Source organism: Empidonax traillii, unplaced genomic scaffold (genome assembly GCF_003031625.1).
Source record: "Empidonax traillii isolate 1590-97213 ecotype Southwest subspecies unplaced genomic scaffold, ASM303162v1 scaffold123:size1378231, whole genome shotgun sequence".
In the NCBI taxonomy this organism is placed as follows: domain Eukaryota; kingdom Metazoa; phylum Chordata; class Aves; order Passeriformes; family Tyrannidae; genus Empidonax; species Empidonax traillii.
The window spans coordinates 601,645-624,203 of NW_020955316.1; the positions used below are offsets into that span (position 1 = coordinate 601,645).

At 43.1% G+C, this 22,559-nt stretch overlaps 1 protein-coding gene across 2 annotated transcripts in view; it reads right to left on the reverse strand.

Annotated features, from left to right (window-relative positions):
* The window catches only part of MTMR2 (myotubularin related protein 2), a 63,625-nt gene extending 41,617 nt beyond the window's left edge, over window positions 1-22,008 (reverse strand). Inside the window, exon 1 of one of the 2 annotated variants that reach the window (XM_027883288.1) lies at window positions 21,891-22,008. In XM_027883288.1, coding sequence (XP_027739089.1) covers window positions 21,891-21,976 — 86 coding nt within the window. In that variant the 5' untranslated portion in view covers window positions 21,977-22,008. Of the gene's footprint in view, window positions 1-18,358; window positions 18,667-21,890 lie in introns of those variants that run through there. The other variant, XM_027883287.1, reaches the window with a different exon arrangement.
* Window positions 22,009-22,559: the final 551 nt, after the last annotated feature.

Here is a 22,559-nt window from a genome sequence, read left to right on the forward strand (position 1 = left end):
AGAACTGCAGACAGTTTCGACTGTTGAGGTATAAAAGCCCAGGGTTTCCTTTGTTTGGGTCCATCCTCAAAGGCACTCAGGTCAAGCTGCTATTTTATTATTGCACCATAATTATAGTGTTTTAAGGACTGAGATGACTGAGGCTCTGCTGTGGAAAACCTGGGGTTGAGCTGCTAAGGAAGCCTTGTCTGACTGTGTGAGTGGGGGGTGTGTAGGGAGGGAGTCAAGCAGGGCACACACACACTGGCTCACTGGAGCCACTCACTGCAGAGGTGCTTCAGGCTCAGCTCAGGTAGGGCAAGTGCCAGAGTGGCTCCTGGATGGTCAGACAGAAAAGTTTCCTTAACACTTGATCAAATCCTAAGTCACAGAAACTAAGGGTCTCCATTTCAGGCTTTTAGATGGGAGATATTAGTGTGCTGCAAGGGGATGAAAACAGACAGACTCCTGAACGCATGCCAGCACAGCTCCAACCGCAGCTTTACAGCAGTGGAAGAAATTCAGAATAAAAACTCTTTTCATCACACACAACTTCTCTCCTTCAAGTATACGTATAACCCTTCGGAGAATTAAAAAGACTCTCCCAGCATACCTTTCTGGTGACACAAAGTGTGATTTGCTAAATAACAAAGCAAAACAACAATTTTCTTTTTTATACAGTTTTTCTAATATAGCTGTAAGCAATTAAAGTAAGCTTATATTTTATAGCAATTTTATGCTGCAACCTCTCCTAGAAACCTAATTGCTTAAAATTAGCATTCAATACTAAGGTTTTTAAGACCCCAGATCACTGTAAAGAAAGATCCTCTGTAGTACAACGTCACTCCCTGAAGCCACTGTACAGCAATAAATGCTACTACCTGTGCCAATTAATTCTCACACCCTTACCAAACCCAAAAAGGTTTTATCTGGGTTTAAAGACTCTCTTAAGGATCAGCTCTCAGACTTGCAAGCCTAGTCACGGCCAAAACAGAATACCAACAGGAGTATTACCATTACTGCTTGTATTAATTAGATGTGACAACCTAGAAATAGCTATAATCTGAGCTTCCAAAGGGCTTGGAGATTTGTTAATTGTCCAAAAATTGTTTTGCTGCTGATAAACAGCCACCAAAAGGCCAGAACGTTCCACTTTTATTTCTATTCTCTGGAGTTTGGCAAAGTACTGCACAGTGTTAAAAACATGAAGGACTACAGCAAAACCGGGCTCTTGCTGGGAGTTAGTTTTCTATCTCCAAGCATTAAAGAGTATTGGCAATTCTTTCATCCTGTGAAGTAGAAACTTCAAAATGGAACCTCTGGGAACAATAAAAAATTATTTAAAATAAATGACACTGGTGTGCCAATCAAATAGCACAATTCCACCGAAGGCACTTGCTGTACATGGTTCAATAGCTATTCACTCAGCTTTTCAAAGTGCTAAACTCCCGCAGGGTTGCCAGGTAAACTCATGCAATTTTGGGTGGCACTTGTGCACACAACACTGCTCATGCCACAGCAGCCCCACAGTGTCTGTTCCAGGCAGAAAATAGTCTCACACTAAATATCTGAGAAACCTCTCATTCTTATGAATGAAAAGGCCTCATATACGCACTGAATTTGTGTTCAGTTTCGCATTACAACAAAGCTGATATAAAGTGTACGCTGCTGCTGAATGGGCTGCTCGCGTTCCCCTCTCTTCCTCCTCCTCTCAACCCAGAGTGCACATTGCTGCCATCTCCATTCTGCTGGATGGGCACCACGGGATGCACGGCTCAATCTGCTGATCTGACAGGGCAGTAAACTATTACTAAACATGGAGAGAGTCTTCTGGTGGGTAACAGGGCTGATTGGATTCATTACAAGGCTATATAAATCATCAGATGCAGCTTACAGAGAGGGAAGGAATCTGGATCTGGAGACGATGAGGAAGGCTGAGACCACTTTGTGCACAGCAGCCTGCAGGCATGCTAAATTAGGCTTAGCTCTAAACCACATTTTACATTACTTAAACGAGCTCAGACCCCTGATGTGTTCCCTTGCAACTCCTTTCAGCCTGGCTTCTGCATGGCCAGTCTTCATCTTCCAAGTGTTCACCCTCATGTTTGCAAATGCTTAATTAATTTAATTTTTTATAAGTATGCAAAAAAAAAAAAAAAAGAAAAAGGAATCACACAATTTAATCATTCTACAGAGCAGCACCTCTTTACTGTACAGCAACCTGTAAGGAGATGGTACTTATAAGGTACTTAGAGGTACTTAGTTATCAATGAAGAGCAAGCAGATACTGTAGAAGCCTTTATTGCTGGGTGACGACTTTGACTCCTGTCCCTGGGTCCCTACCGTGCCTTCTCCCACACCGGCTCCAGCCGGGGGAGCCAGAGTCTCAGAGTGAGCCTCCAGAAGCCATGCATTCTAGCTCCCTCCCCTTTCAGGTCCCAGACTTTTGTGTATTTAAATGCATTTTAAAGGTCAGCAACTCTGCTGAGTTTACAAATCCTTTAGCCCAGGTGCTAAGTATCTAAACCAGGGCATACCAGCAGCTGACATGGCCCTGTGCACCATGCCAGACAGCTTACTCAACCAAGTAATTTTTGCATTAAAAATTCACATCCTTAATTGATGGAAAAGGGACCTGGAAAGGCTGGAAAGGTTTAGTGGAGTGCGCTAGCCTCTCTGCCCCCACAGCTACACCCAAACAGCTCCGAAGAGCTGTTTGTCTACCCTGCTCTGAACAGCTCCCAGGGAGAGAGAGGGCTGACAAAAGGATCAAAATTTCACCACTTTTTGTGCTGACACAACTTGTCTGCCCGGGTACATTCCCAGTGTCTACTTAATACACAAGCAGCGATTATCTAACCATTGAAGACCAAAGATTTTTATGAAATTGTTAATTAATTTCACTACGGCAAACTAAGGGGCAGACTGCTTTATGCAAGGGAAACAAACAAACAAACAAACAAACAAACAAAAAAAAAAAAGGAGGGGAAAACCATAATCCACAGTGTGTCTGAGCTGTGAAAGTGTTTTGTGTTTACTGATCACACTTGGCTTCAAGTGGGTGTTAAAGAAGGAAAGTATTTAAATTTTAGAAGTGGATTTTCAAAAGATCCCCACACTAATGTCCCTCTGCTCCCGCAGAAAACACCAGTGAAGCCTCCCCTCAGAGTCGGCTGCGGGAGCTTTTGGGAAGCGCTGCCTGCACACGCAGTGAACAATACCCCTCGATTATGCAGCTCAGCACAGTATGCACAGGTTGCATATGTTTGGCTACCTCTGTTCTTCTCATCTGTCACTTCTAGGGAGCTGAGATGGAACGAAGGAGCAGAAAACTAAAAGGGCGCTGGTTCCCAGCTCCCTCCTCTTATCACTGTCAGACAGTTGCACAGCTCCAGCTCCGATGCTCAGCAAACTAATTAATCTAATGCCCCTCCAAGAGTTGCACATGAGAAGTTTGTTAGTTTCAGTGGTTTAGTCAATCTTGAGCTCTTCTCTGCTGCCAATGCAAAAGCAAAGATCCTCAAACCACACAATTTCATATGCCTGTGGGTGGGGGAAAGCAGGAGAACCTCCTGGGGCCAATACACAAACTCAGGACATGAGAGCTCACTCCACGTTTTGCCGCCAGCCCTTCTGCGCCATCTCAGGCAAACCATTTACTCGTGCTTCTGCCACAGCTTCTTCACATTGTCCCAGCCCTTGCCAATGTAAAGTTAAAGCTGACTCTTACGATACCTTTGGCAACATGATGACTATGTCTGGCACCAGCCTAACATGCTGAGGACCCCACTGAGGATGCTCTGTTCTCACAGTGACAACACCCCTAACAGCTGTGTAACCAGTAAGGCAACACAGACTAAACCTGAGGGACAGCCAAGGCACCATGGTCACATGTAACTGCTGGGTTGGGGGGCATCTGACAAACATCTGAGAACACAGGTAGGTTTGGACAGGTTTCAGCAAGGGTTCAAAATCACTAGGGCTGTGCCAGTCACTGCTAGCTGAAGGCCTAGTTCAATACTACTTAAATGTGCAACAGTACAGTATTGTCTCTGAATCTCATGAAGGTTCTAGGAAACAACATGTACTCAGGTTCACAAAATACTTTGAGTTCTTCCTACAGGAAAATAAGCGAGTTCCTGTGAGGAACCAGGGAAGACTAAGGACCTCCTGGAGCATTTTTCTTTCTATGCTTCAGTCTGAGGCAGCTCTGCATCGTCCTTACTGATGGATGTCTGTATTAAGTACGAAAAGAGACCTCTTCAACAGGTCAAAAGCACCTCCAGGGAAAGCACCTTACTCCTGTGACTGCCATTCCCATTTATTCCTTTCCTCATTCCTCCCCTATGCAGACACAGGAAACAGGTCTAGGACGTAATTAACACTCATCTATGTCTTTCATCTTGGTAATTATTTTTATTATTTAAATATGTTTCTTTATAGCCAGATTGTGAATGATTAGTCCAAATGTGAGCTGTCGGCACAATGGTCTTATACAGTATCTGCACGCAGTATTAACCCTTTGGCTATATGGAATACATATATGCAACTAATAAGAGAATTATACTGGAAATCAAGCACAGTAACTCAACTCCTGATAAAGTGTTCATTGTTATTATTAGGACTATCCCACAACATGCCAGATGGTTTTCAAACATAATTCAGACTCAGACAGATGCCCTCCGGTGATTCCTGTTCAGGCAATTGAAAGGTATTACAGCATCCGTAGCAGAATTGAAGGTATGCCAGCGTGCTGAGCTGAGGCTGTCAACAAAGGTGTAAAGAAGCTGCAAACAGAAATGTCTGAGATAGGTAAACTCTATCTGTTAAACTATGAACGTGCAGGGAAAATATTTTGGGTGAAACCAGTGATAAGGTCTTAAGCCACTTCAAAGAGTATCATTAAATGCCATTTGCAATAACGATACAAGGCAATCTCTACCCTCAGATCCCTGCAGTGTAAAAAATGTGACGTATAAGAAAGTCTAGGAAAAGAAATAAAACTTGTAGCTGTCAATTTTTTTTGCAACTGTTACAGTAAAGGTTTGACAACGAAATTATTTCTTTTCTAATATAGAGAAGCAATAGCTTCCCCTGGAAGTAGAAAGTAGAAGTATAGCTTCTGAAGAGGGCGATTTGACCTCATTGAGGACAGTGAACCCAGGACAGGTAAAAGGTAACCACAAAGATGCAAAGAAAGTGCCAGAATCAAACTGTGAAGCCCTGAAGCTTTAACCTGCTGCAGACAAATGCACCATTTATGCAGGACTGAGCCCTCCTACCTGTATCCTTACCCCTGTTATAGGGAACTTGATACAACACTCTTTGTACTTCAAACCCGGGACTTTTTACTTTGCTGTCTCCACTCTCCAGAGGAAAAAAAAAACAACCTCCAAACAGACGTCTATGAAGAGCTTTCTGTGAATATCAGGTCTAAGGATAACCATGCTACATAAAATCTTCTCTTGAGTTGTGTTACTCAAGAAGAGAGTCACAACAACCAATTTCATGTACCACATAAAACTTCACAACAGCTTCTGGCAAAACCTTAGACAAAAGTCATGAAATTAATGAGGTGTAAGCTGGCTAAACTATTTCAGCCTGTAATAGCTGAGAATGGTTATTTCCAAGCAAACTCTTAGAAGTGTGCCTCTTTCTGTTCAGTAAAAACATCAAAAATACATATATTCCTTCTACAATATTTCTGATCAGCAAGAACATAAATTATATACACTTTCACAAAGACAAGTAAATCCTGTGCACAAAAGGACTGGGTATGATGAAGGGGCTGAGACACCATCACAGGTTGCCTCAGAGAAGCTGTGGATGCCCCATTCCAGAAGTGTTCAAGGCCACACTGGATGCAGCCCTGGACAACTCGGTCTAGTGGAAGGTGTCCCTGCCCATGGCAGTGGGATTGCAACTGGATGATCTGTAAGGTCCCTTCCAATCCAAACCATTCTACGGTTCTCTGACACTTGTTTAGACTTTGAAAAGTAAGAAAGAGACTTTTGTCCTGCTTCAAAATAAGATACTGTCTAAAAACAAACAAACAAGCAAAAACCTCAATCAAACTAAAACAAAAACAGACAACAAGAAGGGGAAAAAAAAAGTTGGGTTTTGATTCCTGAAGTTCCCCTCCTAAATCAATAAGCAGGAATGTGAATATGAATTTAACACCCATAATTCTATGAAAAATTGATGGAACAGAAGGGAAACACACTTCTGAAAAATATGCCATTTTTATTTACAGTATATGCACAGGGCTTAAGGACACCTATTTTTTGTACCAGTGTCTTAAAATACTAACCTGGTTCACTCCTATAAATAACACAACCAAAACACAGTCAGTGATGATAAAGTCACCTTTCCAGCACCTTCTTTATGAATATTCTTTCCCTGTCAGTACAAGTAGATGCTTCATTGCTTGCAAAGGCGTGTCTATTACTCAGATGCTAATTAGCATGAGCTGCTCACACCATTTCTTCAGTATCAAACAGAATATTTTGTTTCAATAGTCACTGAACTGACATGGAAAACAAGTGACAAAATGCACCACTGAGCGATACAGTTTCAGACACGGAGGTCATAAATGAGAAAAATACTGAGAGGGCAAATTTCCATTTCCTCTCTTCCTGCTTTTTTAAGAAGTTTCTCATTATGTGCATTCCTAAAACTTAATCAAGGTGAAAACTGCAAATTAATGATGACTAGTGGCAAATACAATTTAATTTGGAAGCTTCAGATGCCAAGGGAGCAGGGTCCAATTGGTTCGAATTTACAGCAGAGCCCTGAATAGAAGCATTTGAAGCACTTTGGCACTTCTCTTAGAAATATAGTGCTGTAAAGGTATTAAGCGCTTCCCAAACTCAAGCTGACCACACTCCCTCCTCAACACGCCTGTTTTTTTCAGAGAAGAAAAAAGTAACACTGAAAAACCTCTTGGGTCACATCAGAACAGAGAGAGACAAACTGGTGCTTGTTCCCCATGAATATGACTCTGTCCTAGCTAGTCCTGGCTGAACTGGTCTGGGACATCCAGCTGTTGCCCACATCAGACTCTCCTATTTACAGCAGCTCTATGTGGATCTCTGCTAAGGCTAAGTGGTCCCCATAGTCCTTATCTGTGTATGCATATAGACCCCGAAGGATCCTCAGAAGTCCCTCACACACCCCTCTTCAGGCCAACACTTCAAACTCAGCCAGCATCTAACAGAACCAGGGCCTTGAAGCAGGAGCTGGGCATTCTGTGCTGGCTTCCACTCCGCCAAGGACCTGGAACAGGCTCTGCTGTTGTAAATTAAGTTTTAACATTTCAGCACCATCTCTCCCAGGACAGGACTACCACAGTGATCAGTACCATGTGTGTCCATAATAACAGGCACATACCTTTCATGAAGAGATTTCACAGCCAGCCAAAGGAGTAGTATCTCCAGCGAGCCGTGAACCCATCCTAATTCTTCACAGCAAATTGCAAAATCAAAGCAGGCTAATTCTACCTCGACAGCAAGTGCCACAGTACCTATAGCACAGGTGATGCACCATAATGCATCAATGGTGCATAGGAGATGCACCATTACCCCTCTGAACACACAGCACTCTCTTTTTAGGTGCATGCAAGACAGACAGTTGCTACAATTCAGGTACATAGAACTCATGATTTCTCAAAATATTTGAAGATCCCACTTAACAGTTAAAGGTTAACCTCTGCTTAACCTGTAACAATTTCAGAGGGGAAAAACTAAAAGCCATAAACAAATATGCTTTTGAAGGAAAGAAAAGCACCAACTGCCAGGTTGCCTCTGGCATTCAGAGGAGGCAGACAGTTACATTATACAACAATGTACCCTTACTATTCAAAAGGGCCGGCAATGTCAGAGTTCAGTATCATCTTATAAAGAAGCCATTTCAACAAACAAATCAGGGTGCATGTATGTGACAGACCTAAAATAGCCCCCCCATGCCACTTGCCTGAATGAAAAAGATTCACATCTGTTGCCAAGCAAAGCTGGGTCTCAGTCTGACTTCACTGTTCCAAGGGAGGAAAATGACATTTTTTAAAAGTTGATCCTTCCAAATAGCATCCAGAGCTGAATATACAGTACATGTTTTCCCATGAGCCATAAAGAGAATGCCCTAAATTTTGACCGTGAACAAGCTTTTCTAGGAATGCAAATTTTGCTCTCAGTAGTTACACAATGGACTACAGTGTCACAAGCACTGTTCGTGCTCCATTAGTCATTCTTTTATTATTTTTTTAACTCATATTCACAAAAGGCCTACAGTGCATACACTTGCTAAACAATAGGCTGATTGTTTAAAATATTTGCAAGATTCCAAGAATAGAAGGCCAACGCCCAAAGACAAACCAATATGCAGTTTGTAATTAATAACAGCAAGCAGCCTACAGTATCATGCTTTCATGAGTCAACAATCCAGAAGGTAAAAAACAGGAAGAACAAGAGCGATCAGAGGTCTTAAACAATATTCTCTGATCAGCACGTGGAAGATAACTACAAAATGATCTATATTCACGAGAGGAACAGAAGGGAAGTTATGTTTCTAACAAGCTCCCAGTTGGTGTGGGACGATGTTCAGGTACAAGAGAACATAAGAAAAAAAAATAAAAGAAGTTGTCAGACCTCTGCAAGGAATTGACATTTTGCCTCTGTTTCACCAATTCAATTTCAGCCCATACCCACAGAGTACAAAACAGGTGCTGAATCAAATTCTTTCACCTTACTACCTTCTGAAAGTAGGCTGATAATCCAGTACTTTAGTCTGATTCCTGTTCCTAATGGAAGTGTTTGGATTGCAAAATCCACCACTAGGACAAGCACTTTTGCTTGCAGCATTAGGAGTCTGAGCAGTGAGCACGGGGCAAGGCAGGCAACCCACCTCCTGCAGGTGAGACACAACAGAAAGGCAGCCCTATCGGTCTGGCCCTGCCCCAACCCTTGGGAGGAAGGTTTGACAGACTTCCTAGAGGTGGAGCACACATCTGGGCTGTACTCCAAAGCTCAGGGGTTCCCAATCACTCACACAGACCCTTAGAACCAAAAATAAATTACGACTATAAGGTGAAGAGAGGTTCAAAACACAACCCTGCTTATTGTCAACACAAACAGGCTTGCCTGCTAGAGCAGTGCTCCCACTTGCTCTTACCTGAGTCTTCCTAATTCCTTATTGCTATGCTTTTGGGGATCTTCGGTGTTGTTCAGGAGTTAGAGCCTTTGTTTTCAAAGATGCTACAGAGGGCAGGACTGAACTAGAAGTGAAGAACATCTTGCCCCCACTCCCCAAGAAAACAGTATTTCTAGATCAAAAAAACATGGCTGAGGCAGACACATTCCAGTACCTCACGCTTCAGATGGTTGAGGCACTGCTGCAAAGGGACAGACAGAAAGCCATCAGGGAGATCACTGACTGACAGAATGTCTGGCAAGTGATCTCTTGAGCCGCAATGAATCAGCGTATGTCCTGACCTGCAGCTTTCTTCCCCAAACAGCCCAAGTAGCAGTCTCAGCAGACCACAGCCAAGGGAACCTCCATGCCACATGATTGCTCTGGCAAAAAGGCAACTCAAGAATCCAAGGGTTTCCTGGTGCTACAAGAAGACCCATGTCTCTTAGCCTTGCCTGCAGAAGGTGTTGACTCCAGGGCTCAGGATGTTCTGTGGCAGGGAACTAAGAGACCTGGGTGGTGCTGCTATCTCCTGAGCAACCTTGGATTTACCATTGCACCCCACAGGACAAAGAGGGTTGGCAACATCTGTTTCTGCAAACACTCTGAATGAAGACAAAAGCCATGATGGAAATCCTACATCCAGTTCAAAATCACTCCTGCAGTTAACAATATTTATATTTACCATATTTACCATATTTACCATAACAATCTTCCTTTAAAATATATCAAGCCAGAGAAAGACATTCAAGTAAAACACTATTAGGATTTTGATGCAAATTCAGATATTCCCATAATAAGTAGCAAAAACTAGTCCAGAACCTGAGAGCAAGGAGAAGCAGAAAAAATAGAAACAAACATAGGATATCAAATATTTTGTTTGCTTATAAATTTTTTTTAATTTTTAGGAAAAAACTATTTAATTGATCAAGGAAAGAAATATAAACAAAAATTATATTAATAACTACTCATCTTAGGACAGAAAGGAGAACTGAATAAAAAGACAGATAACTTTTCTTTTACTATTTGTATTCTGGCAATGCCTTAATTTTTAGTTTCGTACTAAGAACCAGTTGCATATAGATTAACCAAATGTACTTGTATTTCTCACAGTTCATGTGCTCAGTTTTTCTTTAGATTCCTTCCTATGTCCCTATTTAAGAAACATCTTAGCTAGAACGTAACACATACTGTTAAATGTTCTGGTTTTCTTTGAAACACATACCCCGCAACCCCCTCACCCCAATAAACCAAACACCCACGGGAATTAAAAATACCAGCGATTTACTGATCAATGACATTACTTGTTCCATCCTAGGAAAAATCAAAAGAAGGAGGAAAGGATATATAAATATAGCCAATCTGGAGAATATTGTATCACCTAGCAAAACTGACGTGGTGTAACACCTTGATAAGCTTTCACAGACAATATGCAGCCATGTGCTTTCCCACAGTGCAAAAAAAAAAGGACTGAGAACAACTTTATTCCCCTGAAAACCCAGTCCTTGCATGAAATTGTTCCCTAGCAAAGTCTCAAGCTCAAAGTCAGACAAGTATACAATACTTGGGGGCCATATTTCCAGAAATTCAACATAAGACAACACAGGATGTTTTCAGAAACACTGAACACCTATGTGACAAGACTGAGAGGGGATCTCATTAATATCCAAAAGGCAGGTGCCAAGAGGGTGGTGCCACACATTCTTCAGTGGTGTCCAGTGATAGGACAGGGAGCAGTGGCCATAAATCAAATGACAAGAAGTTTCACTTCAACATGAGGAAGAACTTCTTTACACTGAGGGTGGCACAGCACTGGCACAGGCTGCCCAAGGAGGTCATGGAGTCTCCCTCTCTGGAGACATTCAAAACCCACATGGACGTGTTCCTGTGTCACCTGCCCTAGGTGACCCTGCCTTGCAGGGGGTTGGACTAGATCTCCAGAGGTACCTTCCAACCTTAACAATTGTGTAATTCTGTATCTTGTCACAACTCTCAGAGCCCAGCATCACTGAAGATCATGGTCCATCAGTTAAAGTCTCCAGGTTCAACACTCATAACTGGTGCCAGATCACTCCACAAGCTCAGTCCCATTTATTGCCTAATAAAAAGCCCAGTTTGTAAGTGTTTAGCAGCCATTCATTTCTTGACATATGGCCCAGATTTGGCAAAGGGCTCTACACACTCATGGCACCCCACTGGCCACCTGTAGGGTACATGATGAAAACAAAGGTCTTTCAAATTCTTCCACCTTGAAATGAAGCACACAAAGTTTGAAAGCCATTTGAGGATTTTCTGTACATCAGTTCTCATTCATTGAAACGAGGGCTAGTCTAAGATCACCCACAGCCACTTCGTCCTGCCATTTCTGATTCCTTAAGCTGGAGGAACATATATGAAAAGCAAAGTAACTCAAAAAGGAGTAGGATCAATGAGGTCAGAATGGTTTGGCTCCGGTTGGTAGACATCACAGGTGTCTATGGTCCCACTTACCCAATGGAAACCCAGGCAGTGGAGTCTAGACGACAACCCAGCTCTCCCAGAGTGGACACTTATCTTTGTTCAACTGAATTACTTTTGGAGTGTATTGGCTTTGTCAAGGGTAAGGAGGTTTTAGATAACCCATTTCTCAAGGAGATATGGCAATCTGAACCAGATCCTACCCTGGATCTGTGATGATGAGTGTCTTGCAGCAGAGTAGTTTGTATTTGTTTTGTGCTTTCAACTGAACACAGCATTTTGCAGACACCTTTTTGCAGCACAGGAAAATAAGCAAATACAAACATGAGAGAATAAAATGTATTATTCAAACTTGACAGAAGCCTTGTCCAAAACAATCTGCACACATGCATGTAATCCCTCTTATCTAAGTATTCCTCTGTGTTGAAAAAGAAACAAGCCTTTTCTGTAAAGGAAGAACTCCTGTGCCCTCCCCTCCCATTTCCCATCTTTGTTTAAATGCAAAACTTGTTCTAAGTTATTATTTCCACTCCTCTGTCAAACATGATTAGAACTGCCCACGTTACAAAAACTACTAGTGGACAAACTAGACAGATACACACACATACATGAAGAAATGGGGCTTAGGAAACCAAACTACAAATCTCTGCTCTCACTTGCGAACAGATTTAGCTAATGTTAAAAAGAGGAAAGCTGTGAACTAAGAAATAGCTCCTTCCTTTTTTTGGAGTGGAGAACAACCCAAATTCGATGCACTTTTTGCCCTTACCGCCACATACTGGAGGGAACTTTGTGGAGGTGGTCACACCCAAATTATTCACTGTAGGCTCTACTTAGAGTCACTGTGGAGAAACTGAGATGACTCACTCTACACCATTGTCTACAAAAAAAACCCAGAGACTACCAGAACTCTATATCAATCCAATGAGATGAGGAACATCTCATGCAGGATGCCTGTATTTTTATTTATGCAAGGTGGAAGCAGAAAGTGGAATCTAGAATCAGAGCACGTTTTAGCAAAAAACAGACGAAGTACATCTCTCTATGGTGCTGGAGGCAGCAGTAATCAGCACAAGCTACACCCCAGCAGGTGGTAATAAGTGAAGGCCCAAGACTGCTCTGCTGGCACAAGTCCTGAGCATGTCCACAAACAGTCCCACCATATCCTTCTTCTTACACCCCAGTGTTTAATGACCAGTCTGTTAGCATGTTGCTTTACTTTTGAAGAAAAAGACTTGGGAAGTACTCTCTTATGAGGGGGTTCATTTTCAGTGCGGGAGTGGGATAGCCATTCTTAGACTGGAAGACACAGTCTGAATTTTCAAGAACAGTCTACTCCAAAAGTCAACTTGGCTAAAATATGAGCAGAATATCTCATAATTTTAATTTCTTTTAGGAGGTTCTATGAGATTGCTCATCAGTTTTGATTTATCAAAGGTATCCTATCTACGGGTTAAACCAACCTCTACTGTGATGATTGATTTTGACAGTCATCCTTCAGCAGGTCATCTCTGGTACTACAGGTCTCACACTCTGAGATTAGTTCAGTTGGTTACAGCATGGTGCTAATAACTCCAAGCTTGTTCGTTCAACCCCTGTATGGGCCATTCACTTAAGAGCTGGACTCACTGATCCATGTGGGTTCCTTCCAACTCAGAATATTCTCTGATCCTGTGATTCTATTCTCTCACATGATGTGCCTGTGGACAGAACTTGGAGGCCTTCCTGCACAGTGGCTCCCATTTCCAGAACTGTTCTCTGTGACCTGTCCCTGCCTTCAGCATCTGCTCTCCACAGCAGCCAGACCTGCCCCTCAGTCTTAGAATTGTAACCAAGCTGTTCACAGCCTTCAGCTCTTTCATTGGCAGATTTAGCTGAACTCATCGATGAAGGTAATCCTACTGCTGATCTGTGCAATCTTACTCTTCTAGAAGACCATTCATCAGTGGTATCAACTGAAATCAACAATAGGATTTATTAACACAGCAATAAAAACAGCACAAATTTTCACTAAAGACAAAGGTAGGAATGAGGCTGTGGTTCACCTCAGTGCATTTTGTAGGGGGGTAAAAAACCCACCAAACACTTTGATCACAAAACACCAAGCAATGATCAGATGTATACTCACTCCACCAGTTACACTTTGTACAGAAAAAAAAATGGTTGGTTTACCTTTTAGCCATGCCATTTAGTACTGCCATTGCTCTTCAAGGGCCATAAACTTTGCAGTGAATTTTCAAGGCCTCAGCCGCTCTTGCTTTTCTTGGCCTGCTTGCAACTTTGTTTTAACTGCCTTAGGTGTGACTGCAATTTCTGTAACTGGCCAGGTGTGTGTATCTATTTTTGTTTGTGTGAGGTAAACCACAGTTTTGCACAGACACCAGTTGCAAGCAGCTATTTTACACAGATTAAGACATTCCCCAGTAACGTAGTAACTTTGTATAAAGAAATACAACAGCCTGGTGTCACAGCAGAGGTCTGGAGAAGTGGAGACACGGGATGTGGCATGGAGGAGTACAGACACAAGGGGAAAAACTGGGCTCAAGCTTGGAACTGGAGACCATGGCTATAAACAACTCACCAACAGTGAGCCAAAGAAATGCAGACCTGGAGCTGGGCAAAACTGGGTTTAGGGGAAACAAAGAGAACAAAGAAATAGTATCTAATACCCATAAAAGCAACTATATATGGCCAAAAAAACAAAAAACAAAAACAAACAAACAAACAAAAAAGTCAGATGTAATGTGGAACTGTAGAGCAATGAAGAAAAAGACAGGTGTAAAGTTGCTTTACCAAACATACTAAAATGGTCCCAGGTGGATCCTATAGTAAAGAAGGGGAAAAAAAATCACCAGGATGAACCTCATACTTCTCCTAGAAAAGGACTCCAGATGCTGACAACTTGTTGTAACACCCATCACCACAAGAATAAAATCAGCAACCTTGGGGCCCTGAGGACCCAAGAGAAAGTTAGAGAGGGATAAACATAACACCAAGAAGAGAAGTAAAAACCAAGAACTGAATGTCTGACATTTTAATGGCATCATTATTCTTTCTTTTCCTGTAATAATTGCACCTGGACTAATAATGGCTAAACTTCCAAAAATTCAGTTACACTAAGAATAAATTCTTTGCTATGTAAAGACATGCTGCCTTTTTGCCCTTAAACAAGGTTTTTAGTGTAACACTTTGTATGGGCATGTAGTCCCTACACCACAGTAAATAAATCCAGATAAACACATCGTTTTATTCTAAACAGGTGTTGCCAGTCTTCTCAGAACAAAGGAAAAAAAATCCGTAAGCTCATGTTTTTCTACATAGTTAGCAGAAATACGATCACACATCCACACCTGACTCAGATCAAATTTGAATCATTGGGTGACCTAGCATTAATGATTCTGAAGCGATGGCCAGAAGACTACAAAGGCCAGATCTGTAAAGTGGAAGCATTTGTACAGAGCTAACTAAATTACTAGAACATCACCTTGAAGGGATTGTGGACTCAAAAACTGCTAACATTTTTCTCCTCATCAAATATATCAGGGTTTAGAAAGCAATGGAAAAGAATCCATGGAACAGAGAATCAAGAGAGAAATAAAGAAAAGAGCTACCTTGAAATCACTGGAAAATTACTGAGTGAGAACATTCTCTGGCAAAACTAACTACAGATGGTAGGAAAGGGAAAAGCTAATACTTGAAAAGTTCCACTGACTTTTTGTTGTTGTCTTTCACTGATTTTTTTTCCTCAATTAGCTCCCAGTTACTAGGGCAATAAAAGAGCCAGATGTTTATTCAGTTAAAAATGAAGATGGGGTAACTACTGTGACAGTGTCTCTCCTGTTTTCTCCTTTCCCTGGGTTATCCCAGACACCTCTACAAACCAAGCACTTCATTCCCTTCCTGTCACCCTCTTCCTCATGGTGGAATGAGCTTCCCATGGACAAATAAAAAGGCTGTTTCATGTGCTGAATTACAAATACACTTGCATGTAACACCTATATATCAAAGTGACCTCTGTTTCTGATGCATTTCTAATGAATGCTTTTTTTTTTTTCCTTGACTAAGCCTTCTGGTAAAATAGAAAATTCTGAGTTGGAAGGGACCCACAGAGATCACAGAGTCCAACTCCTGAGTCAACATAAGCCCTCTGGTGTACGGACCAGGTCTCTTTTTACACTGGCTGATACCCTCAGCACTGAAAAACCAGTGACAGTAAAGCAGGTCATCAGGAAAAGATGAATGAAAAAGAATATGTGGACTATCGATTTGCTGAGCCATTCAAGAGGTATTATGACCTTTCCAAATGCAGTTATTGCCTTTGTATGTGAGGTATAAAAGAATTAGCAAAGGAAGGGAAATGATAAAACATCTGAAATAGGTGATAAAATATGTTTGAGGCAGGTGCTAACCTATAACTGAAGTCACAGCAGGAGCACAATCTTGCAACAGATAGGAACTGTGTAATCTGACACTGTCAGGTTGCTCAGTCTTAAAATTCAGGTTATGTAACTGCGCCTCTGTTGTTAATAGCCTGTAGTTAAGGAACTATGTGTACAACTCAGAACTGTCTAGCAAGTAGACTGTTAGTCAACAGGGTATTAGCATCTCTCTTCAGAAAAGGCAGTGCTTGCTGGGACCCAAGAGAGTCATGTTCTGAGCCTAGCTTTACTCCTCACCAGCTGCCAGATCTTGCCTCATGTTTCCACCGCAGTTTTTCATCTCATCCTTAGACTTTCTTGCTCTTTGCCCAGTCTCTCAGCAAGGAGTCTCAGCACTCGACTGCACATCCAAGAGCTTAGTAAAATTATTTGCCAGGCATTATTAAAAATGGAGTAGTCCTGGCTTAGGCACATCTAAATAGTTGGTCTCTGTCTCCTCAGCATCTGTACAGGAGCTAGAACCACGGCACCGCAAATTCCCATGCAGCCTTTAAACAGCAATGAAACACTAATTACAGCAATGAACAGGTGTCTGTTTTATTTTATATTCTCAAATGAAAAATATACGTAAAACCCAACATTTTTGTCATCAATAAAAAGTGTTTTATTGAACAGTCAGGGCTGGGACAATGAGACGTGCACGTGTCTAACAGAGGAAAATGTTTAAGGCTGAAGGTCTCACACCCTGAGACAAGTAGGAATAGTTTCTGCTGAATGAAGGAATAGAAACTTGCGTGGCAAAGACTGCTACTTAAAACAGTTCCCAAATTCTTCAGAGTTAATGGTTTCTCTTCACAAGCACACTGCGTAAATTAAAAGCTCTTTCTTACTGACTGTTATTTTCTGCCCAAAATCCTGAGACTCTAAAAAGATTCTTCTTGCTCTGCAAATCTATATGCAGGCAAAACTGCTAGTTAGCTTCACAACATACAGTATACAAAAAACCCCCAAAACTTATCTCAGGATGGGCTTCAGCTGCAACTGTTATAAATCATCGCTTACATATTAAAATCAATGACATGAGCCCATTTGGAGTTGCTAATTAGTTCTAGGCATAGTGTTAAGACTCTTAATGCAAAAATCAGTTTATTATCAACTCTCAGCCAGCAACATACTTGTCTTTAATGGTAACAACTCTTGAGAAATCCTGCTTCACACATACAAGAAATCAAATGCAACCAATGTTCTCAAGGCCCACGAGGAAAACGACAGCTACACGCACTTCACCAAACACCAGAACTGGAAAAAATCTTCCCTTTCAAACTCTTAACTTCAATGACTCATCACAAAACAACTCAATCAGCAAAGCTCATACATCTGGTAGCAATGTGGTGCTACAGCAAAAGCCCTCCTCAGCCAACAGCTCACAGACTCAACTCCTTCCAGCATCACTCTCACCCGCAGGGAAAGAATTCCTTCAACATAGCCTTAAATCAGACCAGGTATTGACAGGGCCCTATTTGAGACAAGGGGGAGTTTATACCTCATGGAGTTATTGCTTCAACAGACCTTGTTGCACTGATTTACACAGAGTTTATGTTTTCAGAGTTATTCCTGAAAACATAAAGACAAGGAGCATGATCGTTCTCATATGCTCCAGTAAAAGTGCAGTGTGTAGGACCCAAGATGTCTGCAGACCTTTGTGGATGATAATCACCGGCACAGAAGTGGTAACAAGCAACCAAGACCGTGGTAACATCAAACATTGCTACAATCATGCTGATGGTAAACATCTGCTCACTGCCTTACCTCTTTTTCTTATTTTATACCAAGGTTGAAATATCACTGACATCTCCTATAGCAGTTTCTCTACAGTACAATCACCTCCACACTTTTGCACAGGCAATACAGATTTACCTTCTGCAGATCTAACAGAAAGCATCTCAGGTATTTTACCGGACTGTGATATGTTTTTTCAGGTAACATTTCCGAGGAATATAAAGAGATCCATGTTAAATCAGAAACTACAGCACATAAGCACACAGACTACATGGACAAAATGCCTAATCACTTTTAATGAAAAATAAATATCTGAAGTTTGACATCACTTTTTTCCTACAATCATATGTTCTGCTAAAGTCATACATGGCTCTATCTGATTTTCATTTCACTAAAGGAAAAGATTATGATAGAATTTTGTTGGCTGTTCCTTTGAATTCCAAAGGTCAAAGGGTCCATATGGAACTTCAAATTTGAAAAAAGAACAACACAAAAAACCCACCCACAAATTCATCTTAAGAGTGGTCTCCGAAGAAGACTGAATAACTAGCACCGCTGAAATGTGTTTATTACTCAATCACCCAGGATCCTCAGGCCATTTTAAAGATATAAAAGCAGCCCATAATATTGAGTAAAGCTTACTTTTCTGGACATAACCGTACTGTAGCTCATCAAACATTGGAATCAGTGTTTTACCTCACTCCTTCTTCTGTCTCACGGGTTGTTCCTGGACTGACAACTGCAGATACACACAAGCACTTCTTGCAAGCTGCTAGTTAAATACCACCACAGCTCTTTATAAGTAGTTGGCTCATGGTCATGTGTCTTCCATGAGAACAGGATGTAAGAGGAAAGCCCATCCTAAATACTGACCTCTGGAAACCACAGAGAGCTGCAGAACCCAGTGCTGTGCCACCCAAACCCAGCACTGGGTGAGACAGCTGAGACTTGAAAAGCAGAATGGCTGTTTCAGCACAACTATGAGGGCAGCTGAGTTAATTAACTGTGACCTGCTCATCTGAAACTAACTTGTATTTTCACAAAGAGCTGTGGATTTTTTACTCTGTGCTATACTATGTCATTAAGAGTTTTTCAAACATTTTTCCAGCTGAGAGAGAAAGTAGACAACACTTGTTTAGCTATTCCCACATCTTCTTCAAGGCCCACACGTACTGCACATTACTAGAGTCTATTAAAATATCAAAGCAACTTTCACGGCCAAATGCTATTACTGCTGTCTTTCATGTACATTACTAAAACACAAACTTATGTATGTTCTTATTTGAATGTGAGCAAACTTAAGTATAAGTAAACTCTATCAAGCATGTCTTCTCGAGGAGTTAGATCTTAAGTACCTCTAGAAATACAACACTTCCAAACTGGAGCTGAGAGAATCCAAGGAGTGCACTGCTGTATGTATTTCACACTAGCACCCTTCCAAGTCTTCTAAATCTTGTGTAAAACAATTCAGCAACTACAACTCAGTAAGGTTTCACATGGCTGGGTAACTGCGATTCTGGCATGAGTGACCCTCTACTCATTTCATGGGTTTTGTTCCTTTTAAATAAAATGGATTATAAAAACTGATGACAGCACCCTCATGATTCACTGTGCTCCTCACATCATCCCCCAAACCTAACTTCTTCTTTTTAAACAAAATCACTTGGTAAAAATGTGTCACAGTCATAACAATCTAATAGCTTGACTATTAGATTGTAACCTATGAGCACAAACTATTAGATCACAAACACAGCATGAAAATAACTACGTTTCAGTGCATACAAATTGTCCCATTAGCTTTAAAGGAATTGTTCTGATGCATAAAATCAGACTGCAGTACAGCTTTAATGATTTAAAAAAAAAAAAAGATGAAAATCAATCTACTGTCCAATTCATATAAAATTATTTATTTGTGCATAAGCATCACTAGATTTGCACAGGAATCTGATAATAAACATTCTGAAGGTCACCAGGCATCTCTCACTAGAAGAACCTTATTTTTCTGTCTTATAATTTTGCCCTAATCTTGACCATTTCAACTAAAAAGTTTCACAGCACACTCCAAATCAAGATGAGAATTTTTTATTAATGATTACAGATGAAAATCATTTGTCTATTTCAGACACCTCTCTAGAAAAAATATATATTTTGTTTGGAATACATAAAAAAAAATTGACCAGCTTTCTTCTATGGGTTCTAGATGTTCGAGCAGAGCCTTAAAATTCTGAAAGCTTTTCAGTAAGCTTTTTTATATCCCACGAAACCTGTTAAAGTCTGGGCCTTTTCAGGGCTTGGAGGACACAGCCTTGTGCATGCTCAACAGAAACAGATTTATCATCTCAATTTCCCAACAGTTCCGTCTGTGCAGGGCATGCTGCTGAGAGGCTGAACAGGAGCTTCCTTGTAGCCACTGGCTCTTCTGAGTTAAGCTCTCTCTAGTGTCCACAGGCCTCTTACAGTGACTGACCTCCACATGGGTCCAAGTTGCCTGAGTTGATGCAGAGGAAAAAAGAAGAATATATTGGGTCAGTTAGGTAAGGGAGAAAGAGGCCTGTAGGCATCTGGCAGGGCACTGGTAAACTGCACAAGGAAACCAATACAGAGAGCAGGGAACAGAAGAACTTGATGAAGAAGGGTGAAATGAGGATGGGGAGTCATGAAGGACTCAAGGACAAAGAAACCCAAGTGCAAGCTGGGCACTGTCTGTATGAGGAGCAGCTGGGTAAAAGCCAAACATGGGAGTACAGAGATGCTGGCAGGAAAGTGGCCACCAGCACCATGGGCTGTAAGAACAGAGGTGGAGCCAGGAGATCCAGGGAAGGATCTCATTACAGTGCTTCTGGAACACTGCATCCAGGTGTTAGCCCCCCAGTGCAGGAAAGACATTGATGAGCTGGAGGGAGTTCAGGGAAGCACCACTGGGATAGTGGAGCAGGAATAACCTGCCTGTGAGGAGATGCTATGAGAGCCTGGAGCAGCCCTAGTACCTATGTGGAAAGTATGCAGGAGATACCAATGGGCTGCCCAGAGAGGTTCTGTGCACTTCATCTTTGTAGGTTTTCAAGACCAGTCTGGGTAAAAGCCAAAACCAGCCTGATCTGATCTTAGAGCTGCCCCTGCTGTGAGCAGGAGACTGGATGGAGGGATGCTGAGATCCCTTCATCCTGAGTTAACATATAATCCTACAACTTGGGCATGGCAAGTGCAGCCAGAATGGGACAGAACAACCTTTAGCACCCATCAGGTCATCTTGCTCCCAGGCATGCCTGCTCTACCAAGACACCCAGGGCTTCCCATGCCACAATCCATGCCAGTCTGTCAGTGTCCTTCCTACCGCATCCTCCTCCATCAAACACATGGCCCAAGCGAGATGCACTTTCAAGTCACAAAATTCAGATTTCACCAATAGCCTGCGAAGGATGGGAGGAACACAAAATTTTCCTTTCGGCTTCCATGGCTTAAAGACCTTGAATATCACACACGTGGCATTAAAAGCCACTGAGACCACAAAAATCAAGCTCTCAGAAAAAGCCATAAGGGCAAAACCACAAACGCTCAACACACCATAGGAAATTCGTTCCTGAAGAAGCAGAGGACAAGGCCTGGCACGGGCAAGGCAGAGAGCACGAAGGCAGCTACCAACCAGGTGCCGTACCTGCCCTTCCAGCAGCGCACACCTGTGCTGCCGATCTCACAAAACCCTTCACCGCAGGTACTCGTGGCAGGAGCACCGCCTTGGCTATGCAGGGATTTACGGAGAGCCTGGTGCGGGTGGCACGTCCTGCTCTGACTAAAGGCCTGAAAGAGAAACCGGCCGTGCCGCAGCCGAGCGGTGCCCACGCCTGCCGTCCCGCACCGCCACCCCCAGCGCAGGGACACTCCCGAGGCTCCCCGCCGGGAGAGACCCGGCCCTGGGGAAACGCCGGAGCCTCCGGCCCACGGAGGGAGAAAATGGCACTAGCCCCATCCCCTCGGTTCGCTTTAACCTGCCGGTCCCTCCCTCTCCCCCCCAGGCCCCGCGGTGGTCCCCGAGGGCCGAGCCCCGCGGCGCTGCGGCAGCGGCGGCCCCGGCGCCCCCGCGGGCGGGCGGTGACGGCTCTGCGGCGGCATTACCTGGACAGGGAGTCGCCGCTGGGCGGCCGCGCCGCCGCCGCCGCCCGCCCGGCGCCGAGGCTCTCGCAGCTGGAGCTCTCCTCCATGCCGGGCGGCGCGGGGCGGCCCCGCGGTGGGCGCTGTGTGTCAGCGGCGCTCCCGGCTCCCCGCGGGCCGGCAGGCGGCCATGCTGGCCCGGCGTGCCGCGCGGGGGGCGGGCGGGGCGGGGCGGCCGAGGGGCCGAGACACTGAGACACCGCCCCGCCGTGCCGGGAGTGGGGTAGGGTCGGTGGTGCCTTGCCGATTCGTTGCTGGGACCGTCTCTTGTGCTGGGTTGTGTACCCAACAGTCGAAAGCAGTTGTGCTGCTGGAGTTTTTAGTTGCCCGTATCTGCTCCAGAATCCTCCTTGGGTTTATCCCTCAGCTGGATGGGAGCTGTAGAACCTGTGGCAGGTCAAAATGACAGGAGACTGCAGTGTGCTGGCACGGATCCTCTGTGAAGTTACCTGACTGCCAGCTCGAGTGCATACATGATGATCTGTGCCTGGGCGGCTTCACAGGCAGAGCTCGGTATGAAACGTTCTGCAGGAAGAGCCATGGTACATTCAGTTCCCTGGAGCAATTGAGCAGCAAGAGAAAAGCTCTTGGCACTGCTTACAAAGACTGAGGAACTGCACCTTAAGCCTCCCA